The sequence below is a fragment of the Microtus oregoni genome, unplaced genomic scaffold, assembly GCF_018167655.1.
Source record: "Microtus oregoni isolate MIOR12 unplaced genomic scaffold, Mior012 000003F_ref0000135, whole genome shotgun sequence".
NCBI lineage: Eukaryota > Metazoa > Chordata > Mammalia > Rodentia > Cricetidae > Microtus > Microtus oregoni.
The window spans coordinates 60,097,225-60,122,050 of record NW_024543062.1 but is presented as its reverse complement, the minus strand read 5'-3'; the positions used below and the strand labels follow the sequence as shown (position 1 = coordinate 60,122,050).

The following is a 24,826-nucleotide window of genomic DNA, read 5'->3' as shown; positions in this document are numbered from 1 at the left end:
CCCAGGACCATCTGATTTCAGTTCAAATTTCTTCAATACCATCCCTGAACTTATGCCAATACTCCTCAGACTAGTCCATAGACTAAAACTAGAGGAACATTCCCAACTCTTTTTATGAAGTCAGTTTGACCTTCATTCCAAGAACAGGCAAAGTCTCAACAAAAACCCATAAAATGATAGATGAGAAAGCTCTGTTTTCATGGTAATGGTTTTTTTTTAATTTATTTATTTATTAAGGATTTCTGTCTCCCCCCTGCCACTGCCTCCCATTTCTCTCCCCCTCCCCCAATCAAGTCCCCCTCCCTCATCAGCTCAAAGAGCAATCAGGGTTCCCTGCCCTGTGGGAAGTCCAAGGACCGCCCACCTCCTTCCAGGTCTAGTAAGGTGAGCATCCAAACTGCCTAGGCTCCCCCAAAACCAGCACATGCAGTAGGATCAAAAACCCATTGCCATTGTTCTTGAGTTCTCAGTAGTCCTCATTGTCACAATTGTATGTATACAGTGAATCATCCTCTCAGCCACCCATCTCTAAACCACCCAAATTGTCTCAACTTCATCCATATTCTCTTATTTTTGGTTCTGTTAACTCACTGAGTCCATGTGTACTGCTCGTGTGTATGTGTATGGGTGTATCCATTGGAGCATGGGGAGCCTACCAGAGGCCACACAGTCAATAGAGAATGATTCTCCATTCTCTGTATCACCCACCGATAGTACCCAGTAAGGGATAATAATGGATTCCTTGTGTTTGGGCGAAGTGCAGTGGTTCTTCCTCTTTTCGTCCAGCGCCCACCTTTGAAAGAACTTCTGTATTTGTTCTTCTGTTTTGAAGACACTTTTTTTTAAAAAATGTAGTTTGTAGACTCCTAGGGTGGCTCAGACATTTTTTGGGGGGGTCCAAGATACTATTTGCTTTTTTGTAAACCCACAGCATTAGTAACCATAATGTAAGAACACTAAGGGCCACTTATATAAAGTAGATGCAAGCTAATTGTCTTTAAGAAGCCCTTAAGGACAAACTTCGGGTACCTAAAATGAACCAGGACGTGACAACAAGCTGCATAGGCTGTCATTGTAGCTTTTTCCTCTGAACATTCCATTAAGTGACTTTATGATATCTGTACAGCTGACTATGAAATGAGCACAGAGCAGTTGTAGAGCACACTGAAGCTTCGTGACTTCTCTAAGCAAAGGCACAGCAAGATGGGCTTGGGGAGGAAGTGCTTGATTCCGGAATAGCACTTTCACATGAGGGCATGTTTGCAGACACAGTATGGCTATCTCCTCTTGCATATATTGCAGATGATTTTCAAGATAATGGATGAAGGAAAACAGGTACTGGTGCTCATTTACAATGACAACATTCAAGTGAAAATTAAACTTTTGGGAAAACTTTCTTCTATTACTATCAGCCTGGAAGCCACCCAGAACTTAGGTTTAAATGGTATTAAAGAACTTGACTGATTAATTATATGTGTTAGATACATTAACCTTTAATGTCTGTCAATTGTCAAATATTTTATAAAAGACTAACACATGATAATAAAAAATAATGCATGGATTCCAGATTTACCTAAAGTATTTGGGAGTCTAGCAAATTTTAAGATCCTGAAGAATGAAAAGCGACTTTAGATTCAACATTGGCATTGTCCATGGGGGGAGACTATCATTTGCAAAGTCATGCTTTAACATCAGAATTTGTAATGCTATCTTAAATGGCTATAAAACACTTCTCTAAGCTTCTATCTATAGAAATATATCCATATTTAAAGAGTTTCTTCAAATACTTTATTAAACCAACCTATTCTAAAATATTGCATTGACAAGTATATATAAAAATTTAGCTATCTTCCATAGTTAATGAAATGTACTAAAAATGTAGAAACATGACACATAACAAAATCTACACCATGTTTGTGAACACAGGTTGTTTTGGTAGAAATTGCATTAATATAGTTTAGCATGTAGTATGGTAATTTTAATTACTTAGGTGAACTAACAATATACTTTTCAATTCCTCTCTTTAAATTTTGCTATAGCAAATTCAGAGAGATGCAGGGCATAAAAACAAAAGTTCTTTTGGATGGATTTTGGATTGAAGTATAAAGGATACTGAAACAAAAGATTTTAATATTTACGTGTGTGTGTGTGTGTGTGTGTGTGTGTGTGTGTGTGCATGCTCTGATGTGTGTGGGGATGCCAATGGAAGACAGAAGGGTGTCTCGGACTCTCTGGAACTGGAGTTACAGGCAGATATAAGCTGTCAAACAAGGATATTGGGAACTGAAATTCAGTCCTCTGCAGGAGCAGCTAGTTGTTTGAACTGCTGGTCCCTCTCCCCATTCCAAAGAGCCAGTGTTGTAAGTGTCCTCTCCTAAATGGCTTTTAGCTTAAATTCTTCTATTTTTTATCCTCTTTCAACTGGAATAATTTAATAAGTGTTCTACACATTTCACACTCTGGAGTAAGGATGAGCGATTAACATGCATGAACAGTCCCTAAGTGGCATAAACACAGCATTACAAGGGAAGGAGTGTGGAAGGATGTTGATCAGCCCACAGCTTTGAACTCAAGCACCGACAGATTCTAGGCATGTGATCTAAGTCAGAGGAAAAAAAAGAGCCTCATTAATAACCAAGCCCTCCACTTTCATGAACCTCTCCATATTGCTTTCCTCTCTTCAACGTTAGGGTATTTAACAGAAACGTAAATCTCAAAATCAATTGTTTCATTTGAATGACGCCATAAAAAACAGTAGCACAAGTCACTGATGGTGCTCTCAGTTCTTGTGTGGATAGGGACCTGGTGTGGGTCTCTTCTTCACTTCTCCTCAATTGGGAGAATCTGCAGCATCAAGGAAAAGCTGCTTCCTGACTCCCAGAGTTCACTGCTCTGAATCCTGAACCAAGGAGTATCTGACAGGTCTGGGCTGCTATTCCAACTTGTGTGACTATGTTCCCTAGATCTGCCTAACTGAGGGCAGGAGCTGCTCCCACTCATATGAGTCCAGCCGAAGCTGAGGAGTGAACATGGCTGATGTTTGCTGCAGATAAAGCTTGGACAAGTAGTCTAGGGTCTCGAGGACAGTTTGGTGGCTGAAAAGCAGAGTGTGAGTCTCAGACTGCAGACTGGCTTACACGGTACAATATTCTGCCCCAGCATTTTGCCCATCCCAAATTTGAGTTAAGCTCCTGGGGTTTTGATAAAGATGTGTTTGTCAGAGTAGAAAGAAAACTGTGCATTTTATATGACTACTTTTAGCTTGGTTTATAATTTAATTATAAAAAGCATAATATGCCACTTTCTTTTTTAATTATCTCCCCACGGCACATATAATAATAAGACCTGGTTGTTGAAGACTGGCCTAAAAGAGCCCTAACGCCACCATGAAGGTAGGCAATTATGAAGTATCAACAGCTACTAAGACCCTTTAAACATAGCATTTCAGTGTGGCCAGGAGGACAGTGATTAAACCAAGTACCTGGAACCTGGACACCTGAAGTTTCTGGCCATGTGATATAAAGGAATAAAATAATCTCATTTAAGAACAAACCATAAGTGACCCCCAAAACTCTACAAGGCAACTCCTACAACTCAAAAACACTTTCAGTAATGTAGTGGGATACAAGATTAACTAAAAAAATAAGCAAATAAACAAACAAAAAACAGAAGCCCTCCTTAATACAGATGAGAAAGAAATCAGAGAATATCATACTTCACGAAAGCCACAAATAATACATAATATAAAATATTTTGGGGGTAACTCTAACCAAACAAGTATATGACAAGAACTTTAAATCTTTAAGTAAAGAAATTGAAGAAGACAGCAGAAAATGGAAAGATTTCCCATGCTCTTGGGTAGGCAGAATTAACATAGTGAAAATGGCAATCTTACCAAAAGCAATCTATAGATTCATTGCAATGCCCATCAAAATCCTCACAAAATTCTTCACAGACCTCTAAAGATCAGTACTCACTTTCAAATGAAAATACAAAAAAACAAAGCAATTTTGTACAATAAAGAAAATTCTGGAGGCATTGCATCCCTGACTTCAAACTCCACTATAGAGCTACAGCAATAAAAACTGCCTGATATTTGCATAAAAACAGACAGGAGGACCAATGGAATTAAATCAAAGACCCAGATATCAACCCACACACCTATGAACACCTGATTTTTGATGAAGAAGCTAAAAAATATAAAATGGGAAAAAGAAAGCATATCAAACAAATGGTGCAGGCATAACTTAATGCCAACATGTAAGAGAATGCAAATAGGTCCATATCTATCACCATGCACAAAACTCAAGTCCAAATGGATCAAGGACCTCAACATAAAACCTCATAGAAGAGAAAGTAGAAAGTACAGTTGAACACAATGACACAGAAAACCACTTCCTAAATATAACCCTAGTAGCACAGACACTGAGAACAACACTTAATAAATGGGACCTCCTGAAACTGAGAACCTTCTGTAAAGTGAAGAAAATTGACAAGAAGACAAAATGACAGCCTACAGAATGGGAAAAGATCTTCACCAACCCCACATCAGACAGAGGACTGGTCTCCAAAATATACAATAAATTCAAGAAATTGGTCATCAACAGAACAAATAATCCAGTAAAAATGGGGTATATAAACAGAGAACTCTCAACAAATTAATCTCAAATGGCTAGAAGACACTTAAGGAAATGCTCAACATCCTTAGCCATCAGAGAAATGCAAACCCAAACAACTCTGAAATTCCATCTTATACCCCTCAGAATAGCCAAGATAAAAAACACTGATGACAACTTCTGCTGGAGAGGATGTGGGATAAGGGGAACACTCCTGCATTGCTGGTGGGAGTGCGAACTGGTATAGTCATTTTGGTAATCACTATGGCGATTTCTCAGAAAATTAGGAAACAATCTCCCTCAAGATGAGCAATACCTCTTTTGGGTATATACCTAACAAGGACATGTGCTCAACCATGTTCAAAGCAGCATTATTTATAATAGCCAGAACCTGGAAACAGCCTAGATGCCCTTCAACTGAAGAAGGGATAAAGAAAATGTGGTACATTTACACAATAGAGTACTACTCAGTGTTAAAAAATAATAGCATCTGGAAATTTTCAGGCAAATGGATGAATCTAGAAAAAACCATATTGAGTGAGGCAACCCAGACCCAGAAAGACAAATATATTATTTACTCACTCATAAGTGACTTTTAGACACAAAGCAAAGAAAAGCCAGCTTACAATTCACAACCCCAGAGAACCTAGAAAACAATGAGAACTGTGATACATGGATCTACATGGAAAGGAGAAAAAGACAGGATCTCCTGAGTAAATTGGGAGTGTGGGGGTCACAGGACAGAGCAGAAGGGGAGAGGAGGGGAAGGGAGGGGAGTGGACAAAAATGTTTAGCTCAATAAAAATAATTTTTCAAAGTTCTAAGAAAAAAAGAACAAACCATAGTGTGGGTCAGAGAAGAGACTTAGGTTGCAAGAAAGAATGTGGTATAATACTGAGGACTGAAATTCAGCTTCCAGCATCACTTACCGAACCAGGCACCTTTAAGAATGCCTGTTCACTGCAGTTCCAGAATGGGAAACCTTCCTCTGCTATCACGTGCCTCTGGCATACAGTATGTGCTCATACACTTATACAATCACACACACACACACACACACACACACACACACACACGCCCACATGCACACCCCCAATGCACTCTCCCCACATGCACATGTATATGCTCACACACATGCATGCATATGTGCACACTTACCCACACCTCCACCAACTCCCCCCACACACACACCCACACGGGGTGGGGGAGGCTGAGACTTGAACAAAAACCATATAATTCCTAGTGGCCTTGGGAGCTCTGAGAGTAAAGATGGCCGTCGCTTTCCTATATTCTGTTTAAAGAGAACAGGAAATCTCAGATTCAATTCAAGTTTACCATACATTCTGACATTTAAAGGAATTAGGAATTCAAATTGTGTTGCAGTCATTCCTAATCTAAAACACTTGATAACAAACTTAAAGATTAATATCAAAACAGCAAACACTGAATAGCCCAAAAAACCCACTTTGTAGCCAACACAGTTCTGTCCACTGGACTGTAACATCTGGTTATACAGAAAGTTTGTAGTACACGGTCTACGAAGTCCCTCTCTAAGTGCTGTCAGCGGCATTGTGGTAATAAGAACAATGTCGTTCATACCAGTATGCCAGAATTATGATAGAGCTACTGAAAGCTTCTCCACACCTCTCAGAATTGCTAACAGGTCACACCTGTAGAGAAGTTGTCACCCTGGACCATCAGTTTTCACTCAAAGGCTGTAAGTACCCTTAACAATCTTTCTTGTCAAGAAATCTGTTCATGTTTTCCGCATCAACTTGACTGCAGTGTAGTGGGATGTAGGTGGCATACATTAGAACAATTTACCTGGGCTGCAGAGGGATTAAACCTCGGCGCCACCTGTAATTAAGTGAGTTAATCTGCCCCTCACATTGATTCCAGATTTGTAATTCAACCATAGGTTCTAGACAAGTAAAATGTGAACTCTTTTGAGAGATATGGCCAATAGGCATTTAAAAAAAAAAAAACCTTCTTGTTCCTGTGCCAATTAAATGACATCTCTTGGTTATAACTCCTTTTACGGCCTTTCCATAACTCCTTCAAATGTTCTTCTGGATGGGCCATAAAGTAGTTAATCAGAATAAATTAAAATTTGTTCTTAGTACTAAAATGTAAATTAATTGTATGTTTCCTTCCAAATCTAGTCATTTGAAACATCTGGTAGATGTATTTTAGTGCTCTGTTTACTCTAATGGTGATAAGTTTTCCAGGTTGTTAAAACTACTTCTTGATTCCACACCACAGCCATTCGAAAGGCACAGCCACTACCTCAGCACCATAGCGTCTCTCCCTAACTCATCAGGACAACAATGGGCCCACTTTGGTTCATCTCAAAAGAAAACGAGCAGAGAGTTACCCCCTGCTCACTGCTGCCCAGACAGTGAGTCCATGAGCCTTACTAGGGAGGAAGAATGAGGTTTCCAAGAACCAAGGGCATTACGGACAGAAAATTAATCTTCCCGTGCCAACTTTTATACTTTTGCATATCAGTTTTCTCCAGCTGTGACAGCTTCTTTTGTAACAGCTGATGGAGAGACGAAAGGATTCTTAGTGACTGTACTTAGGCATAGCGATACCTTGTTGATGATTAGAGCCAACTGGCTTATGGGAAATTCGTGACTCAGAAATGATATAAATTATATATAGATTGAAAATACTCATAACTTGCTTTCAATTAAGCAATAAGCCAGAACAAATTCCAGTGTTTCTAAGTAATGTGCTGTTCCAAATGACAAGCGATAATTCATGCGAAGAGACTCATCTATCGGTTTCAAGATGGTCGTATTTCATCCCTACCTCCCCCAGTTCCTTATATTTAGCCTCAGTTCTGCTCTCTCTATTTGGAGTTGCATAGTTACCCCCACCACTTTGCACAGGATTTGCTCAACATTTTACTCTGTCGTGATTCTTATTTGGTTTCCTAGACATTGGTCCCTTATGCTGCAATGACTATAATCTATGGAGCTTCATCTTTGAAAGCTGAAGATTCTAGAAAGATCTAAGGAAATGTAAACTCACCCAGTGCTCCAGCTTGCCTGGCTTCATTCCTTGAACTTTATCAAGCCTGTTAGTACTTCCAGCCTACATACACATGGCTTGAGCCAGCTACCAGAGAACCAGTTAAAAGAGGGAGAGTATACAGCTGCCGAGCCAGTGGAAGAAAAGAAGGTTCAGTAAGGGTTGTTTTCACAGAAAGAGAGGAATAAGGCACACCAAATGCATCACAGTGGATGAAACGAGAAGTCTCTTTCTTCCTCTATACCCCAGGCTTGATTCTGCCTTTCTCGCTTCTAGGGCTGTTATACATAACCCAGTGCAACCACCATAGGGAGCCTCAAGGGCAGTGAACATAAGGCTGAAATGGAATATGGGATAAAGCATCTAAATACACAGGCAAACTTGGTTTTCCAATCACACATATTTCACTCACAGAAAAAAAAAACTAAAAAGTAATCATTTCACCATGTCAAAGGACTCAGCCTTACAAAAAATTCTGTTTGTTACTTAAACTTTTTCTTTCTTGTTCTTTCTATCATTAAGAGATAATATGAGTTTTTAAAATATTTATGATTTTAGTTAATTTTTAAAGGAGCAGGCTTCTTTATTTTAATTAGTTTTTAAAGGAACAGGTTTCCATGAGATTTTCATATTCTCATTGATTCTCCCACCCCTTTAATTTCTGTGTTTGCCTTGACCAACTGTCTCCCCTTCTCCCCCAAGTACTTCTACTTCATTCCGTTGTCTCCTCTCAACCCTTAAGCCCCCACCTCAGTTTTAATGCCCACTTTCTACTCTCCTGGACTTTACCCACATTTATTCTTACCTGGATATATATATTAACAGCTGGAGTCTAAGAGGGACACATGAGCTAGAAAATACATATGATTCCTCTGAGCCCTGTTTGCTCCCTGAATACAGTGTTTTCCATGCTCCTGGATTAGAAGATTTATGATTGTGAAAGGCTGTATGGCCAAAAACAGCCCACAGAGTCAATGTAATCTCCATCAAAATTCCAGCAGCATTCTTCACAGAACTGGAGAAAGCAATTATAAATCAGAAAGAACATAGCCAGAGGCGTCACAGTACCTGAGTTCAAACTGTACTTCAGAGCCATAGCGACGCATGCAATATGACTTCGACACAAAAGTTAACATATAAAAAAAAAAAACAGTGAAACATAATAGCAGGCCCAGAGACAAACCTGCAAAGCTGCAGATACCTAAGTTTTGGCAAAGGTTTAAAAAAAAATACAGTAAAACTCACTGATGTGTTTGTGAGTGCTCAGCCCAGAGCAGATTAACGCAGCAATAGAAGACAAGTCACAGCAGCTTCAGGATTGGAGTGTGAATATGGGCAGACAGATGTCAAATGAAAGGCTTCACAAATCCATTGAGAGGGCACACACTACATCATGCTTTAAGTGCCGGATGTCTTGTCTGCACTTCCCAGCCTACCCTCCCACGGTCTTAACGCCCGGCCCCAGGAGCTCTTTAACTTTGTAGAACAGTTGTGTATGGAGACCTAAGTACATGAACGTACTTAAGTGAACAATTTTCACTGGGATGCCTTTCTCATTGAGGGCAGGAAAACAGGAGAGGAAGTGTGGTGCCTGACGCTGTAGCTTGTCTGTTTCGGATGTCAGTTAGTGATCACAGCCGTGGGGCACTGGCAGGCTATTACACTAAACAGATCACAGAATGGCATAAGGCTGTTTCCTCCCCACTCCCAAACAGTGTCATGGAAGAGCCCTAGGCAAGGAAGCACGCTACCAGAAGAACGTATATACAGTGTTTTGAGACAGGGTTTCACTGTAACTATTGAGACTACAGAGCCTGGAACTAGCTCTTGTAGACCAGGCTGGCCTCAAACTCACAGAGATTCTCCTGCCTCTGCCTCTGCAGTGCTGGGATTAAAGGAGTGCATCACCACTGCCCAGTGAACATTGATATTTTAATAAAAAATTACCTAATTTTTCATTTTAATAGGTAAACAATGTTAATTTAATAAATTAAACGCATGGATTAGGCATATGAAAGAGAAGAAAATCAAGAGTGTATGGTGAACTTCTCTGCTGTTTCTCCCTGTGCCTGCTGCTCCTGTGGCTGGTCACTGGGTGACTGAATAATGTTTAGATAATGGCTCAAATGCACAGTGAGATTCCTCCCACACCTTTTAATTATTCGGATTCTCCATTTGAAAACTACTAGCATACATCAGACAGTTACTACTACCAAGAGTGCTCATTCACATTTCTGTATTCTGTTATCTTAAACATCCACAAAAAGTCATGAGGTCCCTGTCTTAGGACTTCTGGGAAGTGTCATGACCTTAAAGAGATGGGGCCTAGTGGAAGGCAGGGCAAAGGGAATCATGGTGGTGCCCTTTAAGGGGTGTGTGGCATGTCCTCACTTCCTCTTTCTCGTTTCTATTTCTCACCTATGATGTATGTGATTTTGCCTTGCCACCCACTGGCCACGCAATCCCTCGCCATACATGAGGGAACAAGAGACACTACCAACCACACACAGAAACCTTTTGAGCTGTGGCCACAGCAAGTGCGTTCTCTTTAGAAGATGATTTTCCTCAGTATGTGTCGGCGCTGACTGAATGCATACATGGCACACTTCGTTGTTTTCCTCACCTACACAACACTTCTACCTGTCTGTTTCTTACATCTCTAATGGCACAGCATAAGCATGTACATGTAATATTTGTTAAAGATACAATGGAAAATGTGCTGACCACTTTTTTTAGCTATTTTCTCTAAGGTTAACACTTCAATAAAAAAATTACTTAATTTTCCATCTCCATTTTGTAACCAACACCACGAGGTCATTAGATACGGCATATTTACCTTTCTGTATATAGAGTGCTATATTACTAGCCAGGTTATGCCCCTTCCCTATCTGAGGATCAGGCAACAGGTAGGAAACACTATTCAGTTCAGTAAATCACTTCTCCAAAAGACTTGTTTGTGGTACAAGCCATTTAGTGTTGGTGTCTCAAGCAGAATCAAGGTCAGACTAAAGTACCACATGATGAAGTCAGGGTACACCTTGCTTGCTTGCTTGTGAGAGACCACTGTGAGTGTGGTGTTGCATTTGGTGTTCAATGAACGAACGCCTGGGTTCATTTGGATGGAAGGGATGTTCAGAATGGAGAGGGCAACAAGCTGGAAGTCAGGACCCCATTCTTGCTGGTAATTAGATGTCAAACCGCTTCCATGAGCCCTGGATACCTCATTTACAAGATGATGGGTTGCCGTGGACAGGGAATCTTAGCTCTGGCTGCACGTTAGATTCACTGGAGATTAAAACAGTATCGACAACCGCATCCTATCATTTAATTGGTCTGGGAGTGGGGTAGGATGCACACTCAAGAAAAATCTCACGTGAAGCCATGATGGAGGGGTCAGCAACTGATGTTTAGAGTTTTCTTTGCCACTTGAGCTGTTTATTGTTCCCGGAGTGGGTCCTCCTGGAAACTTAACTTTATCCAGATAATTTCTTTTTTCACATAGGAGGAACACTGAGGGGCTAACAAGCAATCCCACCTCACCTGTTTTTAAGTGAACAAAGATATGCTTGGGTAGCAAAGATAGAAAAAGATTCACCATATGCTAAAGCCTGTGAATGAGAGGGAGGACAAAAAGCAGGTGGTTCTGAGTACTTTGAATGCCCTTTCTGCCTCAAGAACTGGTTATAATTTGGTCTCTGCATCCAGATTTATTCCTTTCCCTTTCCCATATCCAGTATTCACCAAGGACAAAGACTCAGCAGTAGGATGATCACATGTAATTAAGCTGCCAATGTCTACGACCCTAGCTCAAGTCAGCCACAGTGAAGCACATTCTCAGTGGACAAGGAGCATACTTGTACTTTGATATAGCACAGACAATTATTCCCAATTAAGAAATGAGCTGAGTCACCTCAGTGTTTCTGTTCTTGTCACACAGTGAAAATTAGATCAGCAATTTTTCGCTGTGCTCTGCTCAACATTCCAACAGCCAGGAATTGCATTCCTGTGCTTAAAGGCTCTTTCCTGGCCAAAGGAAGACCGCTTCTGTTCAGCCTGGAAGGTACCGCCTTGACTCTCCCTCAAGTAGGTAATCAGAGGCCGGGCGGTGGTGGTGCATGCCATAAATCCCAGCACTCGGGAGGCAGAGGCAGGCGGATCTCTGTAAGTTCGAGGCCAACCTGGTCTACAAGAGCTAGTTCCAGGACAGGAACCAAAAACGCTACAGAGAAACCCTGTCTTGAAAAATCAAAAAAAAAAAAAAAGTAGGTAATCAGAATTTTACAAGCCCCCAGGCCCATCAGCTGTGGTGAATTTTAGGCTGGGTAGTTCAGCCTCCACAATACTCCTGCAGGGTTAGTGACATGCTGCTACCTGGTTCAATGACACACCTCTTACTGTCTTCTTCTCCTCTCTGCCATACTTGTGTTCATTTCCTTCATGATGATCCCTAAGCATTTGATAAAGAAAATTCTTGCTCTGGAATGCTGTCTCTGGCATTGCTTCTAGGAGAATCTTGCCTCAGAGAACCTGACTGCCAGCTTGAACTAATGGTGATGGTGGTGATGGTGGTGGTGATGGTGGTGATGGTGATGAAGGTGATGGTGGTGGCGGTGGTGGTGATGGTGGTGATGGTGATGGTGGTGATGGTGGTGATGATGGTGATGATGGTGATGGTGGTGGTGGTGATGGTGATGGTGATGATGGTGGTGGTGGTGGTGATGGTGGTAGGGGGGATGGTGGTGGTGGGGATGGTGGTGGTGGGGATGGTGATGGTGGTGTTGCTGTTGGTGGTATTGGTGGAGGTGGTGATAGTGGTGGGGATGACATAACATAGAAGGAAAAGAAAAAGCAAGATAAATTTTCATGGAAAGAGAGACAAGAGATGGGTGGGTCGAAGTGTGAAACAGATGGACAATGAGGGAACATTACAAATATAGTGGCATATATATTTTATATACATACACATATATTAAAAATGAGCAAACTGTAAGTCCAGAAGAATTGATTATATTCTTCCATCAAAAGCAGAGAAAAGTGACAGCAACTTCACTCTTGCATCATGGTTTCCACACAGGCTCACGCCATCTTGCCCTGCTGGTCTCTCGTTTGTATACGATGAAGCATCAGTGATCCAGGTCAATCCATACTGTTTCCTAATGCCACTGTCCAAATTAATTTGCCTCCATTCTAAGAATGACAAGATTGTTCTGTCTCAGAGTAGAAGTTAGGCTTTGGCAAATGCATGCTGTTTGGTGAAATCCTTTGGAAGTATACATTATAATGAGCTTTGTACCTGTTTTGGGCATTAATAATAAACACCATGTCTCCTCCTTGTCAAGTAAGTAGAAGAAATTTCTTTTGTGATAATAAGACAACAACTCTATTCTGTCTTAGACAATCTATATTTAAATGACAGTGGAGCAGAATTTTAATACAAATGTAATAAATTTGATGGGTCTTTCCCAGAGAAAGGACAATATAATGGACCCAAACACCTAATGCCATTAAGCAATGTCTGGTCGTGGAAAAGTCAACGAAAAAAGAATTTCTGTAAGAAGATACTGTATTTGAATCATCTGCCTGATCTATCTGATCAGCCTAAGAAAGTGAATCTCACACCTTCTGAGAAAGCCTAGCTGAGGGCTGATAGGGAGAGAAAAGACATAAGTCTACCATCCAGAAACTCCCCCAGCATGACAGCCTTGCTATCTGAGCATCCCACTTCATCCTGGTAAACAGAGTTGGGGCCAGATTGCAAGAAGTCTGGGAGAACATATCACACAGTCCGCACTTTATATAGAGGTAATAAAAGCCCTTGAGATATATTTAAATAGAATCAGATTTGTGGTGCAGAAAGCTCATGGAGCTGCTTTGTCCATACCAGAATGCAGAACAGAAAAGGAAATTAGAGAAAGAGGGAAGGGGGTAGCGGCTTGGGAGGAAGAAGGACTGAGTGAGCGTGGATGGGATGCTCATGCACTTCCTCTGCCTGTGGAGGGACATAGGGGTCTGGTGCAGTCACTCACTGACTTGCTGGCCTGGGAGGGTTGAGGAGATGAACAGCTGTTGCACCCACAGGACAGCTATACCTCTATACACACCACTATGGCAGACAGGGGGCTATTTCCTGTCAACATATAGAATTAGGTATTCTCTGTACATAGGAAGACCGACAATATCTTAGAAGCTGAAATGTCAGGGAGCCCCAAAGCTGACTGCATGATATTCTACAGCTAGGAAGCCAGTTCTTCAAGTAGATGTGTGTGTACTGAAAGATTCATAATACAGCAATGGCCACAACAGTATTATCTGTAACAATTCCAAACTGCAAATAAACCAATTATCTATTAACAAGAAAATGATAAAACATGCTATGTATAATACAACAATGAATACTGTAAGGTGGAAGTAAGCTTCTATGCTGAAGTAAGGAAAGGAGTGTAGAGGAGCAGGGATTTCTGTCACATGGCATGAATGACTCTCACAGACATTGTGCTGAAAGAAAGGCAGACGGAGGAGGCACAGTGCGGCTTCCAGCCTGAAAGTGAACCATCGTTGGCGGACGGAGCAATTGTGAAGAGCTACGGCGACATTTTGATTTTTCAGTGGGTTATTTCTACCCCTGGATAGTGCTTAAGGGACAAGGTGTGCTTCGTGAAAATTCATAGGATCATGTTCCTTTCTTTATCTGCTTTTAATCCTCCATAACATTTGAAATGAACCGAAAACTTCTAAACTCACAAAATTAGTTTTAACTGCATGAAAACCCTTGTCCCTTCTTCCACTAACACAAAAGCATAGTGCCAAACAGTGTGTGGTGAAGGGAAGTGATATGGCTTCCTACACAGAGAGAGGTCTTTACTGAACATCTGAGCAGAGTCCTCACGGCCAACATATTTGACTCCAAACATTCCTGTAACTGAAGTGAAATGAAGTGAAGAAGTGAAGCTTGCACAGACGAGCCCTGAAAGGCAAACTGGGAGAAGACGTTTATGTGTTAAAGGTTAGAGAAAAATGATCATATCTAACGTCTATCACACATTTAGTGTGTGCCAGGGAGGTGAGATGGCTTCTTAATTAAAGGTGTCAGCTGACGTGTCTCAGGACCTGAGTTCAGTCCCAGGGACCCACAGGGCAGATGACAGAAAGTTCTTCTTAGCTGACCTTTGTCCTCCACTTTATGCTATGGCATGTGCACGTGTGTGTGTGTGTGTGTGTGTGTGTGTGTGTGTGTGTGTGTGTGCGTGTGCGTGCGCACATGCGTGCATGCACTCACAGGCACATATACACATACATACACACAAATAAATAAGTATATTGCATGTGTAAAATAATAAGACAAAAATCTGAATATTTATTTTCATCAGCTACTTATCAGAGAAATTATCAAGATGAGGCTCAGAAAGTTCAAGTTGAACCCAATCCTGACTATGTCTTAGCATTTAAAAGGCCCCAGTGGCTGACACTGGGCAGGCGATGATCACATTTTCTTACAACTGAACCTCTCTCTAAGAGGAAAAGGTTTTGATGATTTGCTCTGAATGAGGAACTAAGAAAGCAAGTGATTCCTTGTTTGAGTTCGGCAGGAAAATCTAAGTCAGCTATGAAGCTGCTCTTTTGGGGTCTTTTTTTTTTCTCTTTTGGGGTCTTAATTTACCACCAATTCCAGCTTCAGCAAGCAAATATCTCTATGGTGGCAGCATTCACAAACTTCCTGGTCAGAAGAATCCGCACACAAAAACATTTCTATCAAATTCTCATTCCTGGATCCTCTGCAGTGTCCCGCAGCCCAGAGAGCAGGGTCCTGAGACACAGTTGCTATGGCAATCCCTCAACCTTGGTGTTGTCTTTGTGCTTGGGATCAATAACAGTTATGAAATAATCTACTCTGGGTTTCAGAAGACAGAGAACAGGCTTCTCAGAGAAACAACTTTCCTTGACTCAAAACCAAGTCATCTCTCTACAAATGCTGTTCTGCAAGAACCTGCACAGGACCAGGCATTTACCTTCTGGGGAAAAGAAATCTGAAACTAATATCAATGGAAGAGCTAGAGAACCAGTATGCCATTTCAAATCTACTTTCAAATATGTCTTCAGCCCAGCCTCTCTTCTTCTTCAGTTAAGAAAGCACCGCAGCCCCACCAGTTTGTGTGCGATATTCTGAGCTTATCTCCGTGTTCAGCTTGGAGTAAGGGGGAAGGAGCTTTTCATTTCATATTTATAACTTAAACGGCAGACTTGGGAAAGACAGAAAAGTGGATTCTGTCAATTTTTTAGAGAAAGTATTCAAGAGCTTCGGCCTCACACCAGGTTAAGAAAAATGGTCTCGGAAAGCCGAAACCAGATGTGCAACGTTCATACCGAAGTTTCTGTTGTTTGATATTTCATGGGGTTTAGAGCTAAGGGGTTAGGATAATATGAGGCATGAGAGAAAAACGAAGGAGCCATAAAACCAGACCTCAGAAAATTTCCCCACTTTCCAAGTTTACAGTATCACAAAAGCACCATTTAGGAGCTGCACCACAGGGACAGCTCCAGAAGTGCATAGCTAACACCCTGAGCAAGTGCCTACAGAATAACAAGGCATCGTATTAGAATAATAGACACAGTAAGCCCTCAAAGTACTCAGTTGTACTGGCAGATGGGCAAAAAGGTGAGCAAGTGAAAAGAGCCAGTGGCAGAGGCTGTTTCACAGTGTCCACATGCAGAGAGAAGGAGGCCTGGGCCTGGGACAGCTCCTGTGTGTACAACAAAGGAGTGTAGCATGAGTTTCCAAGTCTGCCATGTTCTTCCAAACACTTAAAGATGAAACCCCTCTACCAGCCTTCATTCAGAACTGCAAGATGTTCTCACTGAACACACGCTCTTATTAAAGAGACACCCACCAAGTACCCTCCCCCAAAGGAAGAGTCCACCGGATGTGTAAACAGAGGCCACTTTGGGCTACCCTTCCCTTAACTCTGAGGGAAAAGGCTTCTTCCTCTACTTCAGTCTGAGTCTCTTGTCAAACTTCTGAGTCCAAGTTCAGCAGCCAGGAACGATTTGGTTTAGATCAGGGACTCCATGAGGATGTCCAAGTTGGCTAAGTAGCCATATTTTTTCTGGGTCAAAAACGAAATAATGCAAAGAGGATGGGTTAAGTGAAGTGGACTTGTAGACATGCAGCTAATAGAATGAGGCCATACAGACTGAGGCTAACCCAGTTCACACGGAACCCTCTGCTCAGCCTCGAGTCTTGCGTGGGGGGGGGGTGTGTGTGTTCATGGTAAAATAGATTTACATATCATTAAAAAGAAAGAATACTTGAAATATGGTTGCCCTGGTTTGAAAAGTAAACTGCATTGTTCTCATTTGCAAATTTAGGTCACCTTTCACTGGGGAGGAGACACCTTTATAAAAGCAATCATCTCTAAAGAACACACATATTTAATTCATATCCTCTAAGTAAGTTGGAGGCATTAAGGTCCTCCAAAATGTGTTTAGGTGGAGCATATCTTGAAAATGTATAGGTAGTGAATCTCTTACAAGAATTGTATTCAAACTGTGAATACAATGCCTTTGGCGGGTAAACAAAAGGTGGTTTTTCCAAGGGGCCCATGACTTCAATCAGCTAAAGAACTTTTAAAAGGAAATGTAAGTCCAGTGGGGCTTCACGGCGCTCATATTTAATCTGCTAATAGCATCATTTCAAAAGAAAAAGATTTCAAAATATACAGTGCAAGTGCACTGAAATCCATTCAACACATTTAGACTGTAAAAATTAAAATATATTGTCTATTTTATTATGCATAGCAGAGTCAAGGGCATCAGCCAACTGACCTGATAATCCAATAAACTGTGTAGAAGGCATTTATGCCGAGAGAAGAGCTCAGGGACAGCTGCACCGCGAGCTATTTAGCATCACAACACACTTAGCAGAAGCTACTCAAGGATGGCTGTCACTGGGGCTCTTCCAGAGCAGGAGCTCGAGGGTTGATAGGTTTGGTTTAAAAGGGAGGCTTTTATGAGAGATTATAAATATTGATTTCACGGAAGGAGTCAGAGCAGTTCATGGGTGTGTGCACATAATGCCAACCTTCCCATTTATATCCACTGGGCTAGTCCTCAGTGGGATCGAAATGTCAAAGTTTTCCAGGACACTTTTGAAAGACCCTTTGGGAACCAATTTGGAGACTATTTCTTTTTTCTTCTTGAAGGACTTGTGCTTTTTAGAATGTAAATAATAATTTGTACATAAAAGACCATCCTAATGTGTTTGCCGGTTTTGACGGAGGCATCCTCTCATCCACGGGGAAGGCAGCTTTTCACTTAGACCTCTGATCACTCTAAGTTGACAACTCACAAGACCGTGCAACAGAGGATAAAATGTTCTGCAAAAATACCAGAGAGCTCTTGTCCTCAAATACACTCCATGCCCAAAAGAGAATCAAGGAAGAAGAATGACTATGTCAGTCAACTAACATTTACCCAGAAATATACCCGAGTAGTTCAATGTTCTTATGAACAGTGTACTAGATTCAACGTGACACACAATGCATTTTCCTCATGGCAAGGCACTAAAGAATTGTGCCTCCCTTGCCACTGTAATTTGGTTACTTCTGACATAAACAGTAATGCTGGCACTATTTTCTAAACAATGAGAATCTCTGACAGCCTACATTTTTGTCAGATGAACTGTGAAAGTATGAATTCTTCCAAACAAGCTCTATATGTAGCACAAGGCGCGCGCACACACACACACATTCACACAGAGACACACATATATATGCGTACACATACACACACATGCATGCACATGCAAACACACGCATATAAAAGATTCCACTACAGGCAAGACAAATATATAATGATGTCAACACAACATAACTTCCACAAATGAATTGACAGGGATCAGTGGTCTTGTTTTAGAGATGGAATTATTCCTAGGAGAATTTCTTTTAAACACCTTATTTTTCCCAATTGGAATTTCCCTGGTCAATCACAGACTTATGAAGGAGTGAGAGAGTTTATGAGTTACCCTGATCAATTAACATAGGTTAAGATATAAAGTGTGCAGATATAATAGAACTCCTATACATTTTTGTGGGACTGTAAAATAGAACAACTGTCATAAAAACATATTTGAAGATTTCTCATAAAACTGAAAAATAGAACACGATTCTGCAATCCTATGTCTGGTATTTACTATGACAAGCTAAAATTGCTATGTTAAAGTGATGTCTGCCCTTCCATGTACGTTGCGGCCATGTTCATGTTTGCCAAGTTACACAATTAGCCTAAATGAACAGCAGTGATGAGAAAGGAAAGAATGGGTGGTACATACACAAAATGGATGCTGTCTGGTCCTTAAAAGACAGAAATGTGGCCAATGGTGAAATTGTGTTGAGTGGAATAAACTGGGTATAGAACAGCAAACACTGGCTGTTCATGGTTGCTCATGCCTTATTATAACCCCCAAACTTGGAAGGATGAAGCAGGGGAGTCGCAGCAAGTTTAAGGCCAATCTGATCTACACAGAGAGTTCCAGCAGTGTGTCTCAAAACCAAAACTTTAAAATATGCAGGACAAAAAAAAACAAAAAAAAACAACAACAAAAAAAAAAAACAAAAGTGTGTGTTCTCACATAGGTTTGGGCTGTAAGGCAATCAGATTCAGCAGAGAGCAGAGTGATGGGTAATGGCCAGGGGAAGGTGGGGGAAGGGGTGGTAGTCACAGACTACCTGCAGAGTTACAGTCTTTAACTGAAATCTGCCACAGCATGATCAAGGCAGTTAATAAAACCACAGTGCAATCTCAAAGATGCAGGGAAAATGGCAAATATTCTCACCACAAAATGGTTGAAGTGAGGGATGTCTATTATACTGATTTAATAGCTTCACATTTTATTCATAGGACATAACGTTATTTCATTCCTTAAATATATACAACTATCATTTGTGAATTTGCAATAAAAAGAAAGTTTAAGAATATAGGAAGTGGTCACTGGAGTTGCTTTTTCACTTGCACATGCGCACCAGGTGCCTGAAATTTCTTTATAATAATAAATTCTCTTTCTGATCATCAAAGTCTAAGATTCACTTCTGATCATCACAAATCCAAATGACTTTGGATACAGTTGCCTTTTTGAATTCAAAGCTCAGCAATATCCCTTTCAGGCAGGCCTCCTTTGCTTAATTTTCACTTACCAGAGTCATCTAAATTATTCTTGTGCTTGGATTGAATTTCCAGCTCATGTGACCTCTCAAGGCAATGAGTGTTGTGTCTTAAGTATGTGCATTTTCTCTAGGTCATGAACGGCAGATTTCCTTCCCTTACATGCCACAGATGTATTTCTGTAGCTCTACACACTGCGAGAGGCTTGCCATCTGTGCTCAAAGAAGTACCACCTTTGATATACAACTTCTTCATTTATAAAATCAGAATATTAAAACCAATGGTTAAACCTAGTTTTAAAAAGGCTCAGCTTTCATTGGCTATTTGAAGAGAATGTGATGATAAATATGAATTCTTAGCAGTTGGTCTTTTTCTTATTCTTTTCATTTCAAATACCTGAAAAATTTCCCAGAGATGGTCAAAGCGTCTTCACGGAGAGTATTCACCTGGAAATCACCTCCTTACTGTAAACCTCCATTATTTTTTTGTAAGGTTTACTGATGTGGTCTTCCCCTCTATATGCTATTAATATGCTTTATTACAACTGGTTATTAAAGAAGCTGTTTCAGCCAGTGGTTTAGAAGAGTAGAGCAGGACAAAAAGCCCAAACAGAGATATAGAGGGAGAGAAAGTGAAGTCAGAGAGATACCATGTAGCTGCCAAAGAAGAAAGATGCCCAGAATTTTACCTGGTAAGCCACAGCCTTGTGGCAATAAACAGATAAATAGAAATGGGTTAATTCAAGATGTAAGAACTAGTTAAAATATGTTTGAATCATTGGCCAAGCAGTGTTGTAATTAATATAATTTCTGTGTAATTATTTGGCTCTGGATAGCTGGGAAAAAGAAGCACAGTCTCTGTCTACAGTTTATTTCTGCTGCAGCTGTTCCTTCCTGTTTTTACTATTTGACTCTTCTCATTTTTAAGCTTCTATACCTACAAGGTCTCCTCACTGTCTTGATGTTATTTTCATAATCCTTTGCTTCGTTTTCCTGAAATGGTTTTCATCTTAAGAGACGGTGTGATGACCATTATTTCATAATTAAGAAAGAAACATGACACTGATATTAACTCTGTCTAATTTTACAACTTATATATTTCTTGGTTGATTAGTAACTTTTGATAAGTAAACTGTCTTTTGTAAGACTTTGGGGGGAAAATCTCATGATACTAGTCTTGAAGAAATGTATGATGTTCAAATCTGAGCACTACTATACATCCTAATCAAACCAGGAACTGCCAAATGCTATCTCCCTTCCACTAAAAACTTACATGTTATCAAAACCAAAACAGGGTTATGAGGAGGGAGATTAACGACAGAATTAGCAATAGAAGTCTATGGAGCCATTCTGTTGAAAGTTTCCTAATAAAATGGTATACATAGCCATGCGAGATACCTTTCCCTACCCTTATGATAAAGACCTTTCAACTGCCTTCATCTTATGTGTCGTCTGTTAAATTGATTTTTAAAATCAACGGTCCCAATCTGCTAATCAGTATGCATCTGTGGATGAACTCTGAGTTCTTCATTATAATTCTTACACTAAAGTTTAGACACTAAAGGATGACAAAGTTGGAGTATGCTCTTGTCAACTCTGACTACTTAGCGTGACAATTTTGTCTGACAGGTATATGGCAAGGTATCCATCAGGATGTCACCTGTAAAAACAGACATGACTTCTGCGGAAACGTGTAGAAAAATCGTCAAAGTAGATTTGGAGAGTTGTGTAAGAATTGGCAAGATTGACAGCAAAGAAAATTATGATAAAGACTTAGGTAAAAGAAAACTAGAACATCATTTCTGGATTGTTAAAGATTATATCATGAATGTATTATCTTAAAAATTGATGGTTTCCTTTTTATTACTTATGTTTAAACAATGTAAGTATTTAACATTTTACAATATCAAATTATGCTTCTATTTAAAAATCAATTAGATGTAATTTTGTAAATATAGTTAGTGCTAAGGGTACCAAGTTGGTTTTCCCATCATGTGATATCAGGCAAAGCCACTTCTTACTCTGCTATCTTTTGTCTGCCCTTGTTCCTCTTTCAGCCTTCTGAGACTCTCTGTAAGAGAATGAGTTTCTTTTCAGCCCAAAGTAATAATTCAGGTAGATTTGAGATATATTTTTTCTCTTTTGCTTGTTTATTCACTTTACCTGATTCTTGAGATCCAGTTTGGGACATGGTCGACCTCCACTGTAAGGTTTTTCTTTGAGCCATTTAGATCGAATTCTCACTCCAATACCACAAGATGAGCTGCAAGCACCCCAGCTGGACCAGTCACTTAGCTTGCAGTCAAATGGGCAGGGGATGACACATTCTTCTTGAATATAACCTGAAAAGAAAGGTTTTCAGTGAATACAGGGAAGTCAGGTGGACTAGTCAACTGTTCCGCTTTATTCTCTTTTATCCTCACAGATTGGATTTCTCGTCACTGTTGCTATGGCATCTTCAACACATTTCCATTTATAAAGAGAGCAAAGTTTGAGGAAACAGAATATGGCTATACCTGCAACCAGTTTGTGTCATTCTGTTCACTTCGTTCTGAGTGGAAGAAAGAGCATAAGGATGGAAGCAGTTCAGGGCAAACACCATGATCATTTCCCATCAGTGAGCCTTGCGTTCTCTACCTTCAGATCCTTACAATTCTCCCTCTTGAACAAGTAGCATATACAAGTGAATCTTTCATCTGCCTGCTCCTTGTAAGATTTCACTAACAAAGACATTGATTCTCTTTTCTAAGTATTGTAACTTGGAGGTAGAAGAGAAATAGAAGACCACAGTGATATTCAAAGTAGAAAAATGGCAAGCTGCTGCCTACTGAGAGGATATGCAGAACTGGAGAGTCATACGTGAACTGGGGTGAGCCTCAGATGTTCCAAATTTGTTTGGTTATTATGTCTCCTGTCTCTGGCACTTCCTATTACAACTGAATTCTCACCAGCTACCCCGCCTGGCTTTCCCAACACCCACATGACTGTCATGGAAGTTGCTCCTCTCCTTTTTGAGGTTTCCTGAGAGCCTTGTGTTGTTCTCTGCATTTAGCACAATGTCACCAGACCCCAGCACCCCAATCTATGTTCTTAGGAATTCACCCCTGCTGTCCATGATAGGACCGCATTCTCGTGATTAGGTTTCAGTGGCCACAGTGGAGTGTAATTAACTTACATAATTCAAGTGCCAGTTCAGTAGACTGATGTCAGTGAATCAGAATAGAGGTGACTCCACAGCTGCAAACTGCCAAAGGAGGGCTGGTCCCTTTTAAACAAATGGAAATCAAGAGTCCACATGAAGATGAACTCTGCTGAAATCCTAGGGGAGCTCAGAGGGAGAGCATCCCCTGACTGAGCCTGTGATGAAAGCTGGACCAGGCTTTACTTCCCCATGAGCCCCATCAGCGGAGAGCAGGGAAGCAGGGTTCAAACTCCTAACCCATAGAAACAGTGGCATAAGAAAGGCTACTTTGAGTTACAGTCTCTGTGGCATTTAGTATATGGTAGTCAGCACCCAAGGAATGACCCCTGCTGAAAACCTCTTAACACCTCCAATCATTCTGAACATACACCAATAATCATCATCATCCCTATGGCAAAAATCACAAACATTTCTGTTGAGCCACGCACCCTATGCTGGTCCCTGGATCACACTGGCTCCTGAAATGACTTAATACATTTTTGACTTGTCTCTCCACCCCTGTCTCTCCACCCCTGTCTCTCCACCCCTGTCTCTCCACCCCTGGCCAGCTGTTCTGCTTTTGTAGTTGTCAGTCATCTGAGAAAAACCTACTTTTCAAAATATGAAATGTTGATGTTGCTCATCTCTTTAACATCTGATGGTTTCCCAGTTGCTTCTTTCAGGGAAAGGCTAACTTACATTACAAAAACAAAACAAAATGATGATTCTTATGAATGGTTCAAAACCAAGGCCTGTGGCCATGTCTTTGGAGCAGCTCCATTTGAGCAAGGTGCATCACCTACCAGCCCAGCCTTAATCACAAAGGATGGGACCCAAAAACCCTCAGCTTTTTCAGACTCCCGGGTGGCTCTAAGGCAGTTGTCATATTCTTATGCCTGGCTCATAATTGAAAAGATTAGTTTTACCCTCACGTTTAATGCATACAGATTTTTGGCAGTCATATTTGGTGAAATATAACTATGACAATGCTAACTTTCTACATGAGAATTCCAATAGCTAACAATTGAAACCATACAAATGTTTTTGAGACTAATTTTCATAGAATATATGACAGAATAGCTGTCATATATAGGATGAAACTAGAGGTATTTGTGCAATGACATACTAGAGACACAGACTGGAATGGTTAGACCTTCGTTACCAATCCCCAAACTTCCTCACTAACATGCATTAGGATAAATAGTTCTCTCTTTCGTGTAGCCCCTTCCCAGACTTTTGCCTTGTGTGCTTTGCTTCCTTCCTTAATACATGTTTTCCCATTAAGATCGTCTTTGGGGGTGTGAAAGAGGAAAACATTGATGACAGGAAGGTAAGAAAATAACCCAGATCAAGTCACTTGCATTTCCTTACTCTATAAAGCAGTAGCAATAAACATCGCATTAGGCAAATCATGTTTTATATTCACTGTCTCTGTGCTCAAATTATCAAAATAGGACATGGAAAATGTTCTCAAAATGCTAAATCATTTAAGATCTGGGACAGTCATGAGTTCAAACCATATTATACTCCCATTTCCCTGTTTTAAAGATTTGCTGTTTTAATTTTGCATTTTAATATTTCTAGGTTATTTTATTTATTTCGTAAAAATGTACCATGCTAAAACCACACTGGACTCTTTTAAGAATAATTTCATCAGTGTTGGGAAAATTATTATAGATATGTTTTAATATTCATCTAAAAGGACAATTAAAATATAAGTTCGAGCAGTATTTCCACTGTCTGACATCGACACTGAACATCTTAGAACAGCAGGTATGTAAGTGTGTGGGGAAGCCCTGCTCAAACCCAGCAGGGTTGTAGTGATCTTTGCAGAACCTCTG

At 40.5% G+C, this 24,826-nt stretch overlaps 1 protein-coding gene across 1 annotated transcript in view; it reads right to left on the bottom strand.

The window, feature by feature from the left end:
• Thsd7b (thrombospondin type 1 domain containing 7B) overlaps positions 1 to 24,826 on the bottom strand; it is an 857,175-nt gene that overhangs the window by 174,769 nt on the left and 657,580 nt on the right. Inside the window, exon 15 of the mRNA XM_041648517.1 lies at positions 21,968 to 22,146. Coding sequence (XP_041504451.1) covers positions 21,968 to 22,146 — 179 coding nt within the window. The remainder of the gene's footprint in view (positions 1 to 21,967; positions 22,147 to 24,826) is intronic.